Source organism: Calypte anna, chromosome 1, assembly GCF_003957555.1.
Source record: "Calypte anna isolate BGI_N300 chromosome 1, bCalAnn1_v1.p, whole genome shotgun sequence".
Lineage (NCBI taxonomy): Eukaryota > Metazoa > Chordata > Aves > Apodiformes > Trochilidae > Calypte > Calypte anna.
In genome coordinates, this window is record NC_044244.1 from 141,120,806 (window position 1) to 141,140,120 (window position 19,315).

The 19,315-nt window shown below is 37.1% G+C and overlaps 1 protein-coding gene across 1 annotated transcript in view; it reads left to right on the top strand.

The window, feature by feature from the left end:
* The window catches only part of COL4A1 (collagen type IV alpha 1 chain), a 130,645-nt gene that overhangs the window by 76,812 nt on the left and 34,518 nt on the right, over positions 1 to 19,315 (top strand). Inside the window, exons 10-28 of the mRNA XM_030445819.1 lie at positions 63 to 125; positions 1,134 to 1,169; positions 1,311 to 1,352; positions 2,877 to 2,966; positions 3,540 to 3,575; positions 3,722 to 3,781; positions 5,894 to 5,938; positions 6,058 to 6,111; positions 6,581 to 6,622; positions 7,465 to 7,558; positions 8,196 to 8,231; positions 9,784 to 9,948; positions 12,188 to 12,283; positions 13,200 to 13,283; positions 13,994 to 14,064; positions 16,642 to 16,833; positions 17,490 to 17,658; positions 18,038 to 18,130; positions 18,238 to 18,342. Of these exons, the coding sequence (XP_030301679.1) occupies positions 63 to 125; positions 1,134 to 1,169; positions 1,311 to 1,352; positions 2,877 to 2,966; positions 3,540 to 3,575; positions 3,722 to 3,781; positions 5,894 to 5,938; positions 6,058 to 6,111; positions 6,581 to 6,622; positions 7,465 to 7,558; positions 8,196 to 8,231; positions 9,784 to 9,948; positions 12,188 to 12,283; positions 13,200 to 13,283; positions 13,994 to 14,064; positions 16,642 to 16,833; positions 17,490 to 17,658; positions 18,038 to 18,130; positions 18,238 to 18,342 (1,573 nt within the window). The remainder of the gene's footprint in view (positions 1 to 62; positions 126 to 1,133; positions 1,170 to 1,310; positions 1,353 to 2,876; positions 2,967 to 3,539; positions 3,576 to 3,721; positions 3,782 to 5,893; positions 5,939 to 6,057; positions 6,112 to 6,580; positions 6,623 to 7,464; positions 7,559 to 8,195; positions 8,232 to 9,783; positions 9,949 to 12,187; positions 12,284 to 13,199; positions 13,284 to 13,993; positions 14,065 to 16,641; positions 16,834 to 17,489; positions 17,659 to 18,037; positions 18,131 to 18,237; positions 18,343 to 19,315) is intronic.

The following is a 19,315-nucleotide window of genomic DNA, read 5'->3' on the forward strand; positions in this document are numbered from 1 at the left end:
CAGTATCATGAAATTACCAAATAGATATCACTTTTTAACTATGCTGTTTTAATTTTTCATAGGGTCCACCTGGAACTCCAGGGTTTCAGGGACCAATGGGGCCACAGGGGCCTCCAGGAGAACCAGTAAGTTTCCTCTCACAGTGATTTGACCTTTAAGTATATATATATATATATAAATTAGAGCTTTATTATCAAAAAGTTACAGCTGGTGTGTATAGCTGATGTTTGTTGGGGTTTGGAAAAGATAACCTATGAATCCAGGCTTCATGATTAGCCTCCTGGAAGGAGGAATGAGTCAGTAACATAGGCTTTCCATAGCAGCTGCTCCCACAGTCATCTCTTCTTACATGCTTGGAGGGCATTTTACTGAGGAAGGTGTTGTCATAGTTATTCCTCTTTCCCCTCAATTTATAGAAAACAAACACAAACCTAGCAGCCAGATCTAAATCAAAATGTTTGCTGATTTGTCCTTATGGGCAGCCACAGTAAATGGTGCTGTGGAAAGCAGGATGTGAACTGTCTGTTATTATGGTAATTGCCAAATGCTGAAGGCATTTCAGCCATTTGACATTTTATCAGGTCTAACAGATACCCAGTATCTTTCCTTCCTGTATTGAATGCAGGTAAGGCTGGCAGGGATCAGTTACTTCCAATGTTTTTGGCTATTGAACTTGTCCTTCTGAAGGAAAAATTGAAAGTGATGTGAAGAAAAGTGATGGTACAGTTTGGTCATCACTTGCACTTGCTGATGCAAAAAAACCACCCCAATTTTAATGAAAGAGGAGTGAGGATTAATATTTACCATGTAAAACTGCAAAAAAGAAAAGTCAGCAATAAAGTTATTTTTACAGTGCAGTACCAGAGATTTTGGGTTTTCTTTACTGTCTTTTGACAAGATGCTGATTAAGTCCAACACTTTTAACTGCAAAACAATGTCTGATGAGATACATTAGGCAGATTCTGTTTGGTTTTATTATTTATTCTAAGTTGTGAGTTACAGACAGTAGCAGAAAAAGACTTTACATCTTGATTTAATGGAAAGATTTGCATTTTTACCATCTTTATAGAACAAAACGTTATTTCAACTAGGGTACTATATACAGATATATGCTAAAATATACTGTCTTGTAGGGTCCCCCAGGGCCACCAGGACTCCCAGGCGAGAAGGTAAGACATTTTATGATAAAGAGTAAGTCTTTTTGTCAACTCTCAGCTTCTGTCATGTCCAAAATACCTTCATATATGCGTGTATTCACATATGCACTGCTGATTAAAGAATGACCAAATATGTGTAATTTTTGCTTTCAGGGCTACATGGGCTTGGGTTTTCAGGGTCCCAAAGGTGAAAAGGTAAGTTCTCTTTTTAAAATGTTCAGAGAATAACTGTGCAAAATATTCTTGATACTTTAAATAAATAAACTGTTGAAATCAATCGATGGAGCAAATCAGCACTGTAATTTTTGGAAGACTTGAGTAAATCTGTAACTTACACCTACATGGACAAAGACTCCGAATGGTTACAGACTTTATTCATGGTGATGTTACACTTGACATTAATTCAGGTCATTATCCTGTTTTGCATCTCTGACTGGTACCAACTACTTTAGTTTGCAGCAGGCAAATCTGGAAACATTTACTCTCTTTATTATTATTATATTAGGACTCATCATGAGTTTTTTTTAAGTCAGTTTAGTTCTGAGGGATGAGATTTAACGTGCTCTGTCCAGAATTACCAGAATTAATTGTGCCAGGACTCTTGTGAGGCTGTGCCTTAGTTTAGTTTGGTAGTGTATACTTTTCAAACAGATTTTTCAGTGGTCACTTTTCACCCTGGTTTGGCACGACCAGGAGGAGTTTCCAGAGCACACAGACAGGTTTACTTTCAAGTGAAACTAAGCCAAGGATCCAGGATCTCATTTTTTCTCTTAAACAGCATCAAATGAGAGATTAAACATGTTAGGTTTAATGTGTAAGTTCTCCCATTGAGAGGTCTAGGCCAAAGTGCCTTATCTTCCATTTTCAGGAGCCAAAAAATACATATAGTCATGGGTTATTTGGTAAACTGATAATATGTCTGAGTCCTTCTCCAGAAGCTTCTCATGAGTGCCATGGACAGAGGCATTTGGAGTATAAGAAAGTCAGGTTTCTTAGGTACTTTTGCTACATGACACTGTTGAGATTACCTTATTATCATGAAATTTCTTGAAAAATGTTGGCTGTAGAAGTATGTGAAGGTTTACTGGACTCCTCAGGTTTGTTTTCACTGAAAAAAATAAATAATATTGCTTGACAGAAGTGGATCAAGGCTTTTGTGTTTTACTGTAAAAGAAAGTGCTTTTGCATTACATAAGGGGATGAGGTTCTGACCTTCCTGTGGACATATACATACTCACAAAGTATGATCCAGAGTTACCATCTTGAAAGTGGCCTTTACCAATAGTTGTAAAGCTGATGAAACACTACAAACTTTGGCTAACATTTTCCTGCAGGCCTTGACTTTCTGCACCTGACCTTTTTCCTCCTAATCTCCTGCCTCCTAAAGGAAACACTAAAAGGCTTTTGTACTACTGCAATAATTAATCGAGTATGTTCCTGATATTCTGTATTGATCCTAATACCCTAAAAAGGATATTCAGAGATCTTTCTTCAGGGCAGTCTCTGTCTGTCATCCATTATATAGTTGTGTCTTGTATAACTCCATGTGTAACCCTTTCTCTGACTGGAAGATAAAAAAATTAACCCCCCATTGATTTATGTACTTAAAAGTGAGTGGTAGATCTCTTTAGTGTTATTTGTCTTAATAATGTTTGTTCTCAATGTTTGTCTCAAGTAATGTTTGTTTTCAATGGACTATCCTGGATTTGGTATTGACAGGGAGAACAAGGGGTAAGGGGCCCTCCAGGCCCCCCAGGCCCAGCACCACATATGAAGGAAAAAGGGACTGAAATCATAAGAGGAGAAAAGGTGAGACACTAAATGATTAATTTTGTTGTACTCTTCGTTAAAGTAGGATCAATAAGAATTAGCAAACAAAAGTCAAACAGGAAAAAGAAAATATTGTCACCTGCAGCCAAGTATTCAATTTCTCTGTTTTACTTAATGAATTAAATTTTATTGTCTTTGTGAAAAATATATGATAAATGCATAAATAAGTAGCACAGCAGAATATTTTCTGAGAAGCATGGATTGATAAGCACCATCCTATAAACACCAAGTATTCTAAAAATTTGAACTGAGTAGCTTATACTGGACTTCTCAGATACAGAATCACTTTCATGGAATCTGAGTTCTAATGAATTTTTAAGATAATGAATTAGGCAGTCTTATCAATATGTAGTAGTATAATAAACTAGCTAAATGGATCCACATTGGGTTTGTCTAACTTCTTCCACATCATATTATTAGGCATGGTTCTTGAAGTGGAGAGCAGGACTAGATGTACTTTTGCTGACATGAAGAATTAAATGATTTACAACCTAAATGAAGAATGTTTAAGATTTTTGTTACTAATCTACATTTATCTGGTAATTTCATTAGGGTGATCCAGGTGAAAAAGGTGAACAAGGAGTCCCTGTGAGTATTGTGAAGATTTTTTTTTGTTGTTATTATAAAAATTGTGAAGAATCTCATAATGGCCCTGAATATCTTTATAGCTATTTGATAAAAGCAAATTAACTTTAGAATTTGGCAAGTTTTTTGATATAGTGTATTTTTTCCAGGGATTGCCAGGTTCAGGTTTCAAAGGAGAAAAGGGTGACCCTGGGAAGCCTGGTCCAAGGGTAAGTATGCTCAACTTTATCAATACTATAATTGCAGTCCTTGTATCATTTCCATAAGCTAATTAAACTAAGTAACCATTAGTGAATATGGTATATTTCAAACAAAAATTCTGCTGCAGGCCACGGGTACAAGTCCAGGTAGTAATAACATAAAGTAATATTAATATGCAAGATGCTTTCAGATAACTAAAGGCACCTAAGAGAAACTTATAGTGCTGAAGGCAAAGGCAAGATTCCCTTTGATCCCAGCTGAGTCAAAATTTAGTCATTCCAGAAGGAAAAGCAAAGCAAGTCAATCTATAGGAATGACTTGAGTGAAATGGAACTGGAAATTTAAAAAATGGAATTTTTTTAAAATGCTCTTATGTGCAATATACAAAATAAATCTGCTCAAACTAAAGGAATAATTTCGTACAAAAAAAATTTAATGGAGCTAAAAATTTAGATGACTGAGATAATGTTCCTTGCTGTTTTCTAGCCTGACTGTAGAGGCTTAAAGCTCTAAGTTCAGCTATTGTTACCTACTTTGACCTATATCATTGTCTCATCCATACAATTTCTCCATGAGTCATGCTATATCTTTTATAGCTGAGCTGGCAGCAAACCCATACATTTTCTATGTGCTGACATAGCTAAAGTATTGTTTCCCTAATAGTACATCTTCATAAACTCTTAGATAAAGACCCATCCATAGGCACTGAATTGCACTTCAACCTAAAAAAAGAGAAAATAACCCTCTCTACTATACTTCAAGGTCAAATGGTCTGTCATCCTGTCTGTTCAGTAAAGATAGGTGAAGAGATTATCTATGTTATCATGTATGTATTTTCACTCTTGTAGTAAATAAAGGCTTGAAAGCTGGAAGAATAGAGAAATGTTGGTCTAGAACTTGTTGAGGAAACAAGAGCATCTTTGAGTTGTTCAAAATACAGCTTTCAACTTCTGCAGAGTTCTCTGAGGAAAGTTTCCAAGCTATTTTATATATAATTGTTGTTGTTCAAGGAAATTATAGTAACTTCTGAAAATAAGATAAGGCTTGAAAAATTAACAGATGTTATGACCTAATAGTCTATTTTTGTGGAATGAAACCGTATGATTAATGTCAATCACAGTGTGCATATGAAGACTCTCCTGGCTTTACAGATCATGATTTTAATCAATTTTTAAAAATTACCTGTAACCCTTCTTCATAAGATACTATAGATGCATAGTTTAGTGGTGGTGGCCTGTTCATGTATCTTATTTATCTTATTTATCCTTCATTTGCAGTGCTTTAGATGAAATATTTTTACCTAAACTGGTGTGACTGGGTTTTTTTTAGAGTGAAATGCATGCACTACATACTTTTTAAATACAAACATTTTCTTGGGTTTATGGGACGTATTCATATTTCTTGTGATATGTATACAATCTAAACACTGTGACACCAACTACAAGCCAGCTTCCAGTGGATTTTAGGCTACAAGCCTAGGTGCCAGTCCCTTCACAGTCCATAGAAAGAGAAAGGGAGGGAATCTGTTCTCCTCTGTAGGCTAACACAGTGGTCTAATAGTGAATCATTTTGCTTTGGAGGAGAGAGTCTTGGATTCCAGATTATAACTTGCCTTATGATTTGAAATATGAGCTGTATTGTAAGCTGTAATATAAGCTTTCAATTTAGAGGAAGTGTTTTTTACCACTACATAACCATGAGATCTGATTCGGGGCCACTTGCTAAGCCTTGTGCTGAACGTCAACGAATAAGGTTTTGTGAGGCTGGAGAGTATATATATATGTATATAGAAAGGTCTTGCTATGAAGGGAAAAGTTTCTGGCTCTGATTACAATTTCCTGTGTTGTTGATATATTTTGTTCTGAAGCCTCCTTAACCGGGAAATCCATGTTATTCCTGGATCTGGGAAGAGATTTGCAGGATTAGTTCTGCAGCTTATAGGATGTTGAGTAACATAAGCAGTAGGCAGTCATAGTTTGCCTCTGCACTGTTAGCTGCATTAGCACACTTTGATGAATGAATTACAACAGTGATTTTTTTATTGTAGTGTTTCACCTATCGTGAATTAGAAATTGCATGTATGAGGCTGTTTAAGCAAAATGGATCTTGGTGTTTTACAGGGAAAGCCTGGAAAAGATGGTGATCCAGGACAAAAAGGAGAACCTGTATGTATTTTACTGAATTTCCAGTAGTGTCTTGAGTTCAAAACAAAGAATTGTCTGTGTCTTATAAATAAGATACAACTATATTTGTCTTTTCTGTTTTTGCTGTCTTCTACAAACAGGGCTTACCTGGTGATTTTGGGGTTCCAGGACAACCTGGGCAGCCTGGTGCCAAGGTGCGTAAGTGGAGAACTTTGCTTTCCATCACACAGAATGAGGAGATAAGAGTTTGTATCATGTGTTCATAGATGTGCATTAAAGCAGTGAATGCACATAAAGTCAGTAAATGAATGTTACTGAGTTTTAAAATCGTGACTTAGAGACTCAGAAGTCAAAATTAGGTAGCTTTGGCATCCCTAGTTTATATATTTTATATGAACTGATTAATGCAGGCTTTATTTTCATAGCTCTTTGCCCAGCCACCAGATGTACAAATATACTTTCCTAAAAATTACAGTTTTTCTTTCCATAGTGTAAAGCTGAACAGGCCCACAAACTACTTACTGTTTATTATAATGGTCTGGGTACTTACCATGGTGGAAGGTCTATAAATCTGTGTCAAAGTGTTTATTTCCTAAGGAAATCTTATTTTGTGGGGAAGAAAATATTATCTGTCTTTAAACTGTCAATTTTATTTTAATCTAGGGTGACAAAGGTGAACGAGGTTTCCCAGGACCTCCAGGAAGAGTAAGTAAAATAATTTGGTTTATTTTAAATATAAAGGAAAATACAAATTTTCTAAAAAGTAAAAATGTTCACACAATGTGGAAAAAAATAAGGTTCTGCATGGTCTGATCTCGTTCTACTTAGTCATGTCCTCATTTTTTCTTACTGAAAACAAAGGTTGAATGCAATTCCATAAGTATGTTTGAAATTTGGGAAAGGACCTATCAAAGAATATAAATGTCACAAGTTCTGAACTTTGATGGCTATTGTTAATCATTACAAAGCATCTAAAAGAGAGTTCAAAAGAGTTAGTCTGTCTGTTTGCATTCTGTAATTTTTTTAACTTTTCCAATAGATCATTGGTGGTGCTGCTTCCCGACACATGGGGGGAAATTTCCAACATCTGATTTTAAAATTATGCCTGGGTCCTGAATATTGTAGTGTAAATGTTAATATCCTACGTGCTAAACTCAGATTAATGTTAGCAGAAATTGTCAAAACACAATATTTTAAAATTACAGGTAGTACAAATCTAATGTATCAGTGCTTAGACCATGCTGAGCTTTCTTGGAATCATTCTTCATCAGAAAGGTGCTAGAAAGCTCTCCACTCAATCCTACTGCGGATAGGAAGGAACTTTAGTAGAATAGGAAATTTTTATTTTTCTCTGGTAATTCCTCAACACCTACAACTCTCTCACAGCAGTTGTTAGGTATTGCTGAAATTGCAATTGTAACCTAAACTGCTCAAAATTGTTTTCATAAAGAAAAACAGCCTCTGTACCTTGAGGTCAGAATGGAGGAGATACAAATGAGAGCAGAGTTGTTTGTGTCTAGTGTTCTAGTCTTTGTTCTATGACTCAGGTTATAGATGCTGGACCAATAGATACCTTTGGTGAAAAAGGAGATCCTGGACTTTCTGGTTTGCCTGGAGTGAAAGGTCAAAAAGGTGAAAAAGGTATGTATTTTGTCTTGCCTGTTTTTGATTGAGTTATGCTTTTTGTTTTCTTAATAAAGGAAATCAAAACTGCTCTGTCTCTCAGCTCAGGAGCTCTATGTGAAATGTTCAAATTATTTATATAATTGCTTTCAGTTTATTACATTTTGTTGTAGTTTGTGGTGTGCTTCTTCTCATCATAAGTCTGCCTTTCAGTTAAAGACTGGTAAAGGATAAACTGGGATCTGTTTTTATGAGAGTTAAATAATCCAGTGAGATAATTTAAGGAAGATGGAAATCAACACAAGCAAAAAGGATAATAGTGCAATAGACTCCTTTAGAAAAATAAGTAGCTAAATTTTAATCTTGAAATGGCTTGCAGAATTTACAAAATTCTTCAGTAACAAGGGAAAATCAAGCATTCCTTTTCCTGTTTTTGACATTATAGACCTTACCCTATTGGGGAAACATCAGTGGAGAAGATGGCAAACAGAAGGGCCTTTTCCATAAATTTATTGTTTGGAGATATTTCTAGTTTATTTAGCTTAGCCTTTGATTCAGGATTGTAATGTGTACTTGAATAAATATATGTGTTAAAGGTTCACTGATGTTAGTATTGATGACTTCACTGCCTAATTGAAAACCTCTCTTTCTAAAGGTTTCCCTGGTATACCAGGAAGCCCAGGACCTCCAGGTATGAGTCTATGGCCACTTATTTTGTTCACATTTTTACTGTGTTCTTGAGTGAAGAGTCCTGAGAGATGTTCTCCTTAGCTGCTGCCAATTGCTGCCTGGCTTACAGAACACCCCCAGTCAGTGTCCTTTCCAGGGGTCTAATCATCCCCCTGAGACCCTTCCTGCTTTTCTTTTGTCTCTGATGTGATTCAGCCTAGCTCTTTGAGTAGAGCCCTGAAAACTTTCTGCTTAAATTGAAGTAGTGTGCACAGGTCATCAGAGAGAGCCCAGAGAATGTGGGCTCCATAGGGCTAGGAGAGTTGCAAAACACACACGTGCCCATGTCCCTGTGTATGTGTAGTAGGTAATTTATTTTGCTCTCATTCCAGCTCTGTATCTGTTTGCATAAATACAATAAAGCAAGGTTTGCAGGGAGAAGTAATAACCTTTATTAGATCAAAGTCATTCCTGGAGGTTTCCAGCTTTTTTTTTTTTTTGACTATACATAGTAAAGGTTCTTTCTTTGATCTGTGAATGTTTCCTTCTTCATAGTCTTAGCATCTTCATATCCATGACAACACTTCTTGTATCTATAGATGTATATGTATTTGAACCACACCATGATATTTGCTTTTTAAAAATTAAGCAAATCATCTGTGGAAAGCTGACTGTAATGCATCCTACAGTGATACTACCAATACCTCCTTTGCTCACATTTTCTATCTTGACACTGAGCTAGATATGAAATTAATGTGAGCCAGGCTCAGGTAATTTCCAGGAAATTTTTCACAGTTTAGAGAGGAGTGACTGTATGCCATGGTCTGTAATAGTCCCTAAAGGATTCTATGTGACAAAACAAGAAGAATAGTAGCTCTTTAGTCTGTCACTACCCTACAGAAATTGAGATTTGTGTGACTTTCATATCTTCCTGCAGTGTTGCAGAAGGCTGAAAATGGTTTAGCAATCAAGTCAAGTGATTAGCTCTGAACTCAAATAACTTACTAAAGTATGAAGACCTGCATGACTGTATAAATAGCTAGAAGGAGATCCTTAAGAAAGGATTTTTCTAGCTGTTTAACTGCTTGTCTTTATTGCCTGGTGTTTGATTATTATTCCTACAATGATTTTTGCTTTTAGCATTCCCGAAATCTGCTAGCATTGTTGAATACTGAAGTTTTTTGACATGCTGCACTTGCTAAGTGTGTTTAAGATTTGGTTTATTAGGAGATAAGGAAGTATGTAACAGTTACTAAGTGTAGTAACTATATTAACTCCTGTTTTGCCACTGTTTACTACCCAGCAAAAGTTGATTCAATTTTATGTCAGAAAGGCACTTAGTAGAGGATAGGTGTATTTGTCTCGGGACCTGACTGAAAGGAATTACTCTGAGCTGTAGACAGTGTATAATCTCATTTTTTAATAAATAATCAATAGTAAAAATACAGTCCCTTTTTTTTTTTACTCTAGCATGTCTTCATTTTTCTCAGAAGCCTAATGGAAGCTCATATGTTGATAGTGTTACTGTCTTTTCACTTGTCACATTTTTCATGTGTGCTTTACTCTGTCCAAAGGTCGACCACTTCCTGATAGGGTAGGATCACCTGGTGTCCCTGGACAGAGAGGCGAAAAAGGTGAAAAGGGTTCTCCAGGATTCCCTTTACCTGGACCCCCTGGAAGAGATGGTTTCCCAGGTCCCCCAGGGTTGCCTGGCCCACCTGGTCCTCCAGGTGTAACAGGTAGGTAAAGCTCTCAGTTGCTTTTCACAATAAAGACTCAGTAATGCACACTGCATGCACATAAAAAAGGGAAAAGATAGGAGATTATAAGAACTATAGTCAGAATGCCCCTACATCATGGAAGAAACATATTTGAGTTGTTAATGGACCAAATAAAATCTGTTCTGTGACGATGCAAGCCTCTTGTTTCCTTGCTAGGACAAGGATTCTTTGCTAAATAACTGTCTATTAAAATGTCTTCAGAAGTTCATTATGGACTATTAAAATATAAACAGAAATTTACCTTAATACATATTGGTTTTCCTCTGTTACTTAATCTGCCAATCTAGAGATATTAGTAGATTTACAGTTTAAAAAATATCAGTTATTAATATTGTTCCTAGCATAAAAGATAGCTGCTCTATATCACAAGTTACAAGTTTGCAATACCAATCTGTGTAAGAGATTGAACAGGTGTAAGAACTGCAGACTTGTTTGTCAGAAGTTTTTAATTTAAGAGGAAGTTGTCTTAGAGGAGAGTGGGGTCATCATGTATTTTGTAGAGGTAAATGAAAAACTAGTAATGATGTGACAAATACATAATAATATTGCAGTAATGACAGCAACATTATACAGTTATGTTTAATTGAGTCTGATAAAGCATTTTTAAATAGAAAAATGCCTTGATTTTGCTCTGCAATGAAGCAATGAAAAAAGTACATATGAAAGTGGCCAATGTTTTATAGCTCCTTACAACTGATGTTTTAACTGATATTTCTATTAAAGGAAAACTTCTGCTATAGAGGATACTGATTGAGTTAATGATCATTATAACATAAAGAATTATATTCCTATTGCAGTAATTTAGGTAGTCTAAAACTGTTGAGAGAAACATTATTCATAGAATCATAGAATCATAGAATCATAGGGGTTGGAAGGGACCTCGAAAGATCATCTAGTCCAACTCCCCCTGCCAGAGCAGGGCCACCCAGAGTACCTCGCATAGGAACATGTCCAGGCGGGTTTTGAATGTCTCCAGTGAAGGAGACTCCACAACCTCCCTGGGCAGCCTGTTCCAGGGCTCTGTCACCCTTACAGTAAAAAAATTTTTTTGAATATTCAACTTGAACCTCCTATGCTCCAATTTACACCCATTACCCCTTGTCCTATCACTGGTCACCACTGAGAAAAGCCTAACTCCTTCTCCTTGACACTCACCCCTTACATATTTGAAAACATTGATGAGGTCACCCCTCAATCTCCTTTTCTCCAGACTAAAGAGACCCAACTCCCTCAGCCTTTCCTCATAAGGGAGATGTTCCACCCCCTTAATCATCTTAGTAGCTCTGCGCTGGACTCTTTCAAGCACTATAGTTCATGGAGTTCATAAGAAAAAAATACTTCAAAAACAATTGAAGACACCTAGGTGTTGCTGTATTTGCCAAGGAAGTAGTACCCAGAATATGGAATTAAGTAGATAAATCTTATCTTGCCTTAAAAATAAGAACAATTCCTGTTTTTCATGCAACATGTTACTGTCACTACTTAATTCTGCTACTTCCTCAGGCACTTCTTTAGTTTTCTTCAAACGCATAGTGGGAAACAATTTGTTTTCATTTAACTGTTGTTTGCCAAACTTACCATTAATACTTTGACCACTGTCTTTGGCCAAAATGATGTCATATTGTATTCAGGCAGAACTTGTGCCATATCATCAAAGAGAATGAGCACAATTTGTATTCTCATATTAACCCTGCCAAATATTCTCCCTTCTTACTATTTCAGTTGCTAACATACAGAATTTCTTGTTTTCAGAAAGCTTGATCCATGAGAAGAAGTTAAATAAATGTTGTCAAGGTGCTCTGGACATAGAAAGTTTCCTAAAATATTGAAAACAGAAGTCAGGGTACAAAAAACTCTGTGTAATAAAATTCTTCAGAACTTCACAATTCTCCATCCTCTTCAGGGTCAGACCAGCAATTTTTAACTCACAGCACTTTTCCTCACCAAAACTTACCATAAAATAGATTTTATATGAAAGTTGTTTGTAACCTTATTATGGCAGAGCCTTTTTTTTCTCTAATTCATGTTTTTTTTAAGCAGAACACAGAATCCCAGTTAAATTTTCCAAGGAAATCAAATAGAAAAGTAAAATGCTATCCTGACTTGTCACTCTTTATAGATACATTAATCTGGGACATTGTTAAATGCATGTTAAACATCATCATCAAACAATATTTGTATTGCATTTCCATTGCAGATGGAATTGATCAATGCCAGCAGGGAGAACCTGGTGCACCAGGTATTCCTGGACTTCCAGGAAGAGATGGATTTCCAGGAGAGATGGGAGAGAAAGGTAATACCTTTAAGTAAATGCTTTCTAATTGCCCTGGAGATTGGGTATGCAGAAGCTGAGAAGGGTAGGCTGGATCCATAGAAAATGTTTTTAAAGTTAGTTAAACATATAGTTCATGGACATGGAAGATGTTTCTTGAGTCTCTGGTGAGTAAAGGAAAGATATTGTGTATTGAGTTATGTGACACAAACTTCACTTACATTTCACTTAGCCCAGACATTGCTGGAAAGTGATAAAGGATTGCACTTGGTTGAAAGAGGATCTGGGAAGAAAGAAGGTTGAGTGTAGTCCCATTAAGTGTAAATTGAACTGTTCATGGCAATTTAAGATGTGAATTCTGAGATGAAGAGTTAGGGGCAGATGAATTGGGAATGGAAATGGTTTATGAGTTATTGCCACGAGTATAATTGAATCTGAAATTGAAACACCAATAAAAGGATTGCCAACCATACATTTTTAGCAGCATTGACTAAATGGACACAGAAAAAATGAGCTGTAGTAATTTACATGATGGTTTATCCTTCCTAATCTCATTCTGCTCACTAATTTTCTAAAACTGAAAAATTGCAGTGACTATAGAGGTTCTCCTTTTTCTGTTACAGCCTTCTAATTTCTTCTATACCTATCGTGTACTTCTTTTCTTTTTCATACTCTTCCACCTGGTCCCTTTTAAATGTTCTGTTAAATGTTGTCCATAGGGTAAAACTGAAGTTGATTTTCATGCCATTCCTTTAAAAAAAAATAAGAGTTTTGTTGATAAATTCACTTTGAAGCACATAATTAGAAATAGCACACTTACTTTTGTCCTTTCAGCTTAAGTGTATTAAGTTGACGTTTGCCTGTGAAACCACTTGCTTGCCATTGTCTTAAATATTTTCATTGTTTTTCAGTAGTTTTGTTGGATTTTTCTTTTCAGGTGACAAAGGTGAAACCTGTGCCTTATGTGATCAAGTAGGACCTCCTGGACTTCCAGGACCACAAGGGCCACCAGGTCCAGCAGGTAAAACTCATTAACCACATAAGAATTAACTTCATAGGCTAAAAACTAACCATGCAGCAGATATGATGAAATTGGTTTTTTGTCCCAGTAATCAAACTATTAGTAAAACTAAAGAAAAAAAGATGGAATATTCCTATTTTTTGGTTGATTCCAATTTTCTGGTGAAATCAACAAGAAACACCAAGGAAGACGAACAGTGGAGGTTCTTTGCAAACTGTGGCAAAATAGTTTCACTAAAGATTATGAAAATGAAATATAATGAAGGAAGCATTTGCCCCATGTGCCTAGGCTTGGCAGAGGCCCATACATGCATTTCTAGTCTTACCATTACATTCTGTGGCCCAAAAAATTATTTTTCTGCTACTCTACTAAGGAATTGTCACATGCAAGCAGTGATATTACACCTAATATTTGTTCTAGTGGCTTGTGGAAAAAAATTAATATGGTTTAAGTAGTTTCAAGACTGCAGTGGCTACATGATAGGTCTAAATAATAAGGTGAATTCATTCCTAAGTCAAATTGATTGTCAGCTTCTGAGTTTGAGTGCAGACGTGAATCCAAATAACTTCACTGACTTTAGCAGCATTATTTTGATATAACTGGGGGTGGATTGAAACAATTTGAGAAGGATCACAAAGAGTTCACATACAATGAACATTGCTTGTAAAAGCATGTAATAAACAGAATTGTATTTTTGTCTCTCTGATAAGGTTTCCCAGGACAAGCAGGTTTCAAGGGTGACAGAGGCTTACCTGGACTTGATGGCCTTCCAGGGGTACCTGTAAGTAAAGCCTTGACAAATGCTATGTGTCCTATGAGGCTTGTAATCAAAAAGTGTGATCATTAGTGTGTTTGTGCATTAGTTCTCTTTAAAAACAGATTAGCACAGTGATAAGATAAAATAATGGAATCATACCTATCATAATAACCTCGGAAGCAGTGTGGTTGAGCTATGAGAGGAAAAAAGAGCTGTCAGAAATGGATTATATTTCTGTGTTTCCCCATCATATGAACTCAGCAGGACACATAACTTTCAGGCTGAGGTTGGATAAAAAGTAGGATTTTGCAGGTCTGTCCTGACATTCTCCTGGATCGTTCCAGTAACTCTTTGCTGTTGTGTACAAGTGTATTGAGAGACAGACAGTGCCATCTAGTGTAGTCTAAAGAATCTAATAATACTAGCATACAATATATTTAGGCAGTTTGTCTAAATTTTAGGAAATGTGTGCAGTATATTCCATAAAACACAACTAGATAGCAGAAAAAGCTGAGTAGTTTTGAGGAGCCAAACAAAAGCTGTGAAAGCAGATAGTACCTTGATATTATGATCACTTGTAAATTATGTTGATGCAGCTCAGCATGACTCTCAGTGAGTAAGGCTGGGTACCAGAAGCAGAACAGCCCTAAGAATAGCAGTTGTCTCAGATGTAACACAACTTACACTGGAAGTTACTGGAACAGCTACATTTGATCCTTTCAGAGTTTGCTTGAGTGTCCCTATGTGCTCTCAAGACCTACATTATCATACACGTTCCTGTAATCTAGATTTTTACACCATTCGCGTGCAACTACACTGCGTTTGTCAGTCTTCCCAGACTTTTTTTTCCCAAAGCTGCTTTCTCCTTCCAGCTGATCACTTTTGGCAACATAACTTTTCATTGACATTCATGTGCAGTAGCTTAACATGCACTGCAGTTACATAGGTTGCTTTTCAAGAGGCTCCTTCAGAAGCTAAACTAACCCACCTGTATGAATTCTGCACTCACATAATCTGTTTTTCTCCCTTGAGTATAAGTAAAACATAGGTGCCTGAGTTCATTCAATGAAAGTTAGCTAGGATGAAGTCTATTCTCTATTTCTACCACAATAAATAAGATGGTATTGCTCAGTGACTGGGGTTATATGAATGGAATCCATGAAAAAAACATTGGAGAAAAATAAAAGACAACCTAATGTATTTAAACTTTTGTGTGTGTGTGTGTCTGGCATTTGTTATCAGCACATGTTTTGCCACACCTTTATATTTTCCTTTTATTGACTCTTCAGTTCTGGTCATGTCTTTCACCAGACCATAACTAGCTGCTGTTTTGAATGCTTTCAAGTTTGTTTTGTTCCACAAAGTTCAGCCAGATGGTAATCCAGCATATAGTTTAGTTTGGAAAAACTACATAGAGATAGCCTTAAAAGCTCACATTGTTTTGAGCCATGCCAGAGCATCAGGGTCTGATTCAGGACCCACCAAATCTAATGGAAGGAGTAATCTTGACTGTGTTCTGATTCAGGTTTATGTGGAGGGCGCACATCAGCCAGAAATGGCCATGAAGTCTGTGCTTTACTATCCTAGTGAATAGTTCTGATTCATTTGAAATTAGAGAGACTGTTCCTATGGGAAACATTCATGTAAGTTATAGAAAACATTTAAGGAAAAACTGGAATTCTGGAATTACTATAAGGTAGATAATTTCTCCCCAGGAGACCTTGCTCTTTTCTGAGCATGTGCCCAGCATTCTGGTGGTACCAACTGACTGTGATGATTAATTGTACAAAATCAATGAACTTAAGTAATAAAGTTATTTATATGAGAGCTAAATGATGTAAATAAACTACCCAGAGAGAAGCTTTCAGCCTTCACTTAGCCTTGTCTGTTGTGCAAATAACTTTTAAGTTTTGTATGAGGCAGTTAATTTCATTTTATATACACTCTGCATATTTGATTAATATTGTAGTTGATTTAAAAGGTTTTGAAAGAAAGAAGACCATGGGTGGGGCTTCTATAAGCAATTTAAACCTGTGAGTTGGGCTGAGTTATTCTTTGCATACTGGAAGTGTGTTATTTTCCTGTATTAGAACTATTTCTGCTGGTATTGTAAATTATCATGGAAATCTAGGTGTACTTTTGTTGCATCTGCTTCAGGGAAATAGGATCCATAGTGTTACAGAACTCAGCAATTAACAGTTGAGACTTAAACTTCTCTGAAAATACCTTTTTAAAAAAACTGGTTTACCTTGATGCTGATACTATATAAATATGCAAAACTCACATCCAGTGGGCGGTCTATTGAAAATTAAGAGTAATTTTTTGGTGTCCTGGCCTCCAGTTCTTGTATAAGTGGTGTAAGCTTATATGGACCATCTAAAATTTTATACCTGTGTTATGATAAATAACAAAATGATCAAGACAAGAAGTTGTGCCTTAATTCTTCATTCACTCTGCTATGTCCTGGAAACTTCCTCAGTTGAAAACTTAATGATTTACTTGATTTGAGTCTATTCTTTAAATTCTGAAGATTTGCTTTCTTTTGCATCAGTTGAAGTATTGGAAGGGCAACAGATAACTTCTCTCTTTATTAAATTTCAGGGGCCCCCTGGCACTCCAGGACTTATGGGCAGACCTGGGGAAAAAGGAGAACCAGGAGATTTTACTTATGATTCTATCCTGAAAGGTGAAAAGGGAGATCCTGGTTTCCCAGGGCAGCCAGGTACTCCTGGGAGAGAAGGAAGACCAGGAAAAGATGGATTGCCAGGTCCCCAGGGTCCGAAAGGAGCAGCGGTATGTCTGTTTCTTTATGTTTACATATTGTCCTGCTGTGTGTTTATTATGTTTACACACTATCCCATACTTTCTGTCTTTCAGATCAGATTTCACATGTTTTTATGCCCTCCCTATACATGGTTTATATTTATTGGCCTCATTCATGGTTCCACATCTTGTCCTTACCTTGAGTAATTCATTCTTCTTCAAAGGAAGACTCCAGTTTCCCTGGAACTAGTGAGGAGGATGGTTCTTCAACATCAAACTATTCATAGATTTTGACCCTTTCAAACTCCAACTCTATACAAGTAGAGATTGTTAAGCCAAGATTTAACTGTGTTCTAGCATACTTCTCCTGTGGAAACTAATGCTCCAAAGGCTTGCAATGTTAGAGTTGAGCTGATATGGATGGGGAGCTAAATGTGGAGCTCACATCTGCTCCCAGATCCACCCCTGGGAACAGTTAGCTGCATTGCATGCTAAGTATGATTTCCATGTCCTATTCTACATGGAACTTGGTTCTATTTCCCTTGAACTCAGTGATAAAAAATCCACTTTCTTCAGTATTAGAGATTCATGCACTAAATCCAAATTACAAAATATTCAAAAGAGAGGGTGGTGTGTTCTCTCTGGCCAGTCAGGCAAGAGGTACAATAATGCTTTCCGAAAATTAGGGTACAGCTGGCTTGAAAGGAGAACGTGGTCCCCCTGGCCAACCTGGATTCCCTGGAGTACGTGGTGAAAGAGGTTTTCCTGGCCCTCCTGGGATAGGTGCTGCAGGGTTACCTGGTGAGAAAGGAGACAGAGGCTTTGCTGGGACCCCAGGTTTACCAGGCCTTCCAGGTAATGCTATAGTATGCTTTAAAGAAAAATAATCAGTGCTCTTTGAGTGGTACAACTTAGAAGAACACCAGAATTTAAGACTGAAATAAAAAGGCTTTCTCATTTAAATCAGTGTTTGTTTTTTAACAGTGTAATTGCAATCTTCTGAGGGCAGTTTTCCTGAAGCATTTGTTAGGCCAAATAGGATGGTTTAGGTTCATCCTAAACTAGGCTTATGATGCTTTTCTATGGATCTTTTACAAAAAAAAAAACCAAACCCAAAACAAACCTCATAACAGATGAGTTATAATGGTGTGGATGGACTAATAGTGCTGGATAGTTTGAACTCCCATGTTTAGTTTCATTGGTTCCTGTACTTAATATATCTTTACATTCACAGGTGCAAAGGGTGAAGCAGGACGAACTATACCACTCCCTGGACCTCCTGGGGCAGATGGCCTTCCTGGTCCACCTGGTTTCCCTGGACCCCAAGGTACAGTATTCTGTCAATCTTGGTCTACTGGCTATAATGGTCATAATAGCTCTGTTCCCCAGAAGCTAACCTTTTTATTAACATTTGTCTTGTTTTCACTTGCAAAGGTGACAAAGGGAATCCTGGGCTTCCAGGCAGACCTGGCCAGCCAGGGGAAAAAGGTGCTGTTGGGCAGCCAGGCATAGGATTCCCTGGCCCCCCAGGGCCCAAAGGTAAGACAAAATTATCCATCTAACAGAGCTGGTGTAACTTCTGTGTATGGAGACTTGCACTGTAATCCAGCCATAGGTGCATGATATTTGGGAGGTGCTGCTTGAAGAACCTCCCTTGCAGAAGTCCACCAGCACCACAATAAACATACTTTTGATGCACACTTGCTTTGTCCAGTTACAGACAGTGTCAAAGCTACTGCCAGCATAGAAAGTTATATAGTGCAACATCTTATATTGCAGCAGCTGAGGTGGCTGAAATATGGGATGACTGTAATGAAAGATGATGTGGTTGGTCAAAAAATACGTGCTGACTTAACTATAACAATTTGGGGACAGACCTAACAGCTCTGCTGCATCCCAGATGGCTGACAGTGGTTTGGTTAGAATATCAGTTTACTCTGCATAAATTTAAGCTTTACTACATGGCCATCGGCAGGATATGCACATAGTTTAGAAGATGTCTAAATTTTCATAACCTAGTTTTGAATTTTTGGGAGCTGTATTTAATAGTGCCGCTACTAATTTAGAATTAGATGGCTGAGCTTTCAGCAGACACCTCAATCCTCAAAATTCATGTGTGTCTTCACAATGAAATGGGAAAGACTTCATAAGGAGAAAAAGCAGCTCTTTACCTCTGACCACCAGCTAGATGGGGGGATATGGACTCAAACAGAAGAAGCCCACTGTATCAGTAGAAGGATTTCTGCATGCTCTGTGATGCCAGCAAGAAAGGAACAACAAATCAAATATATTTCTTTCAAGGACTCTTCCTTGAATTCAGCTCTGCTCCATGATTTTCCTGAGGCCTAGCCTAAAAGCTGGATTTCCCACTCCCTGAGACCTTTACCTGGGAGAGGAGCTTCATCTCAATTTATTTATTGAGCATGTGATGGTGTTGAGTGAGATCTATCTTTAAATGATTTGCAGAATGTTGTATGTATTCCTTCCTGCATTCCCAAGGCTCAGTGGATGG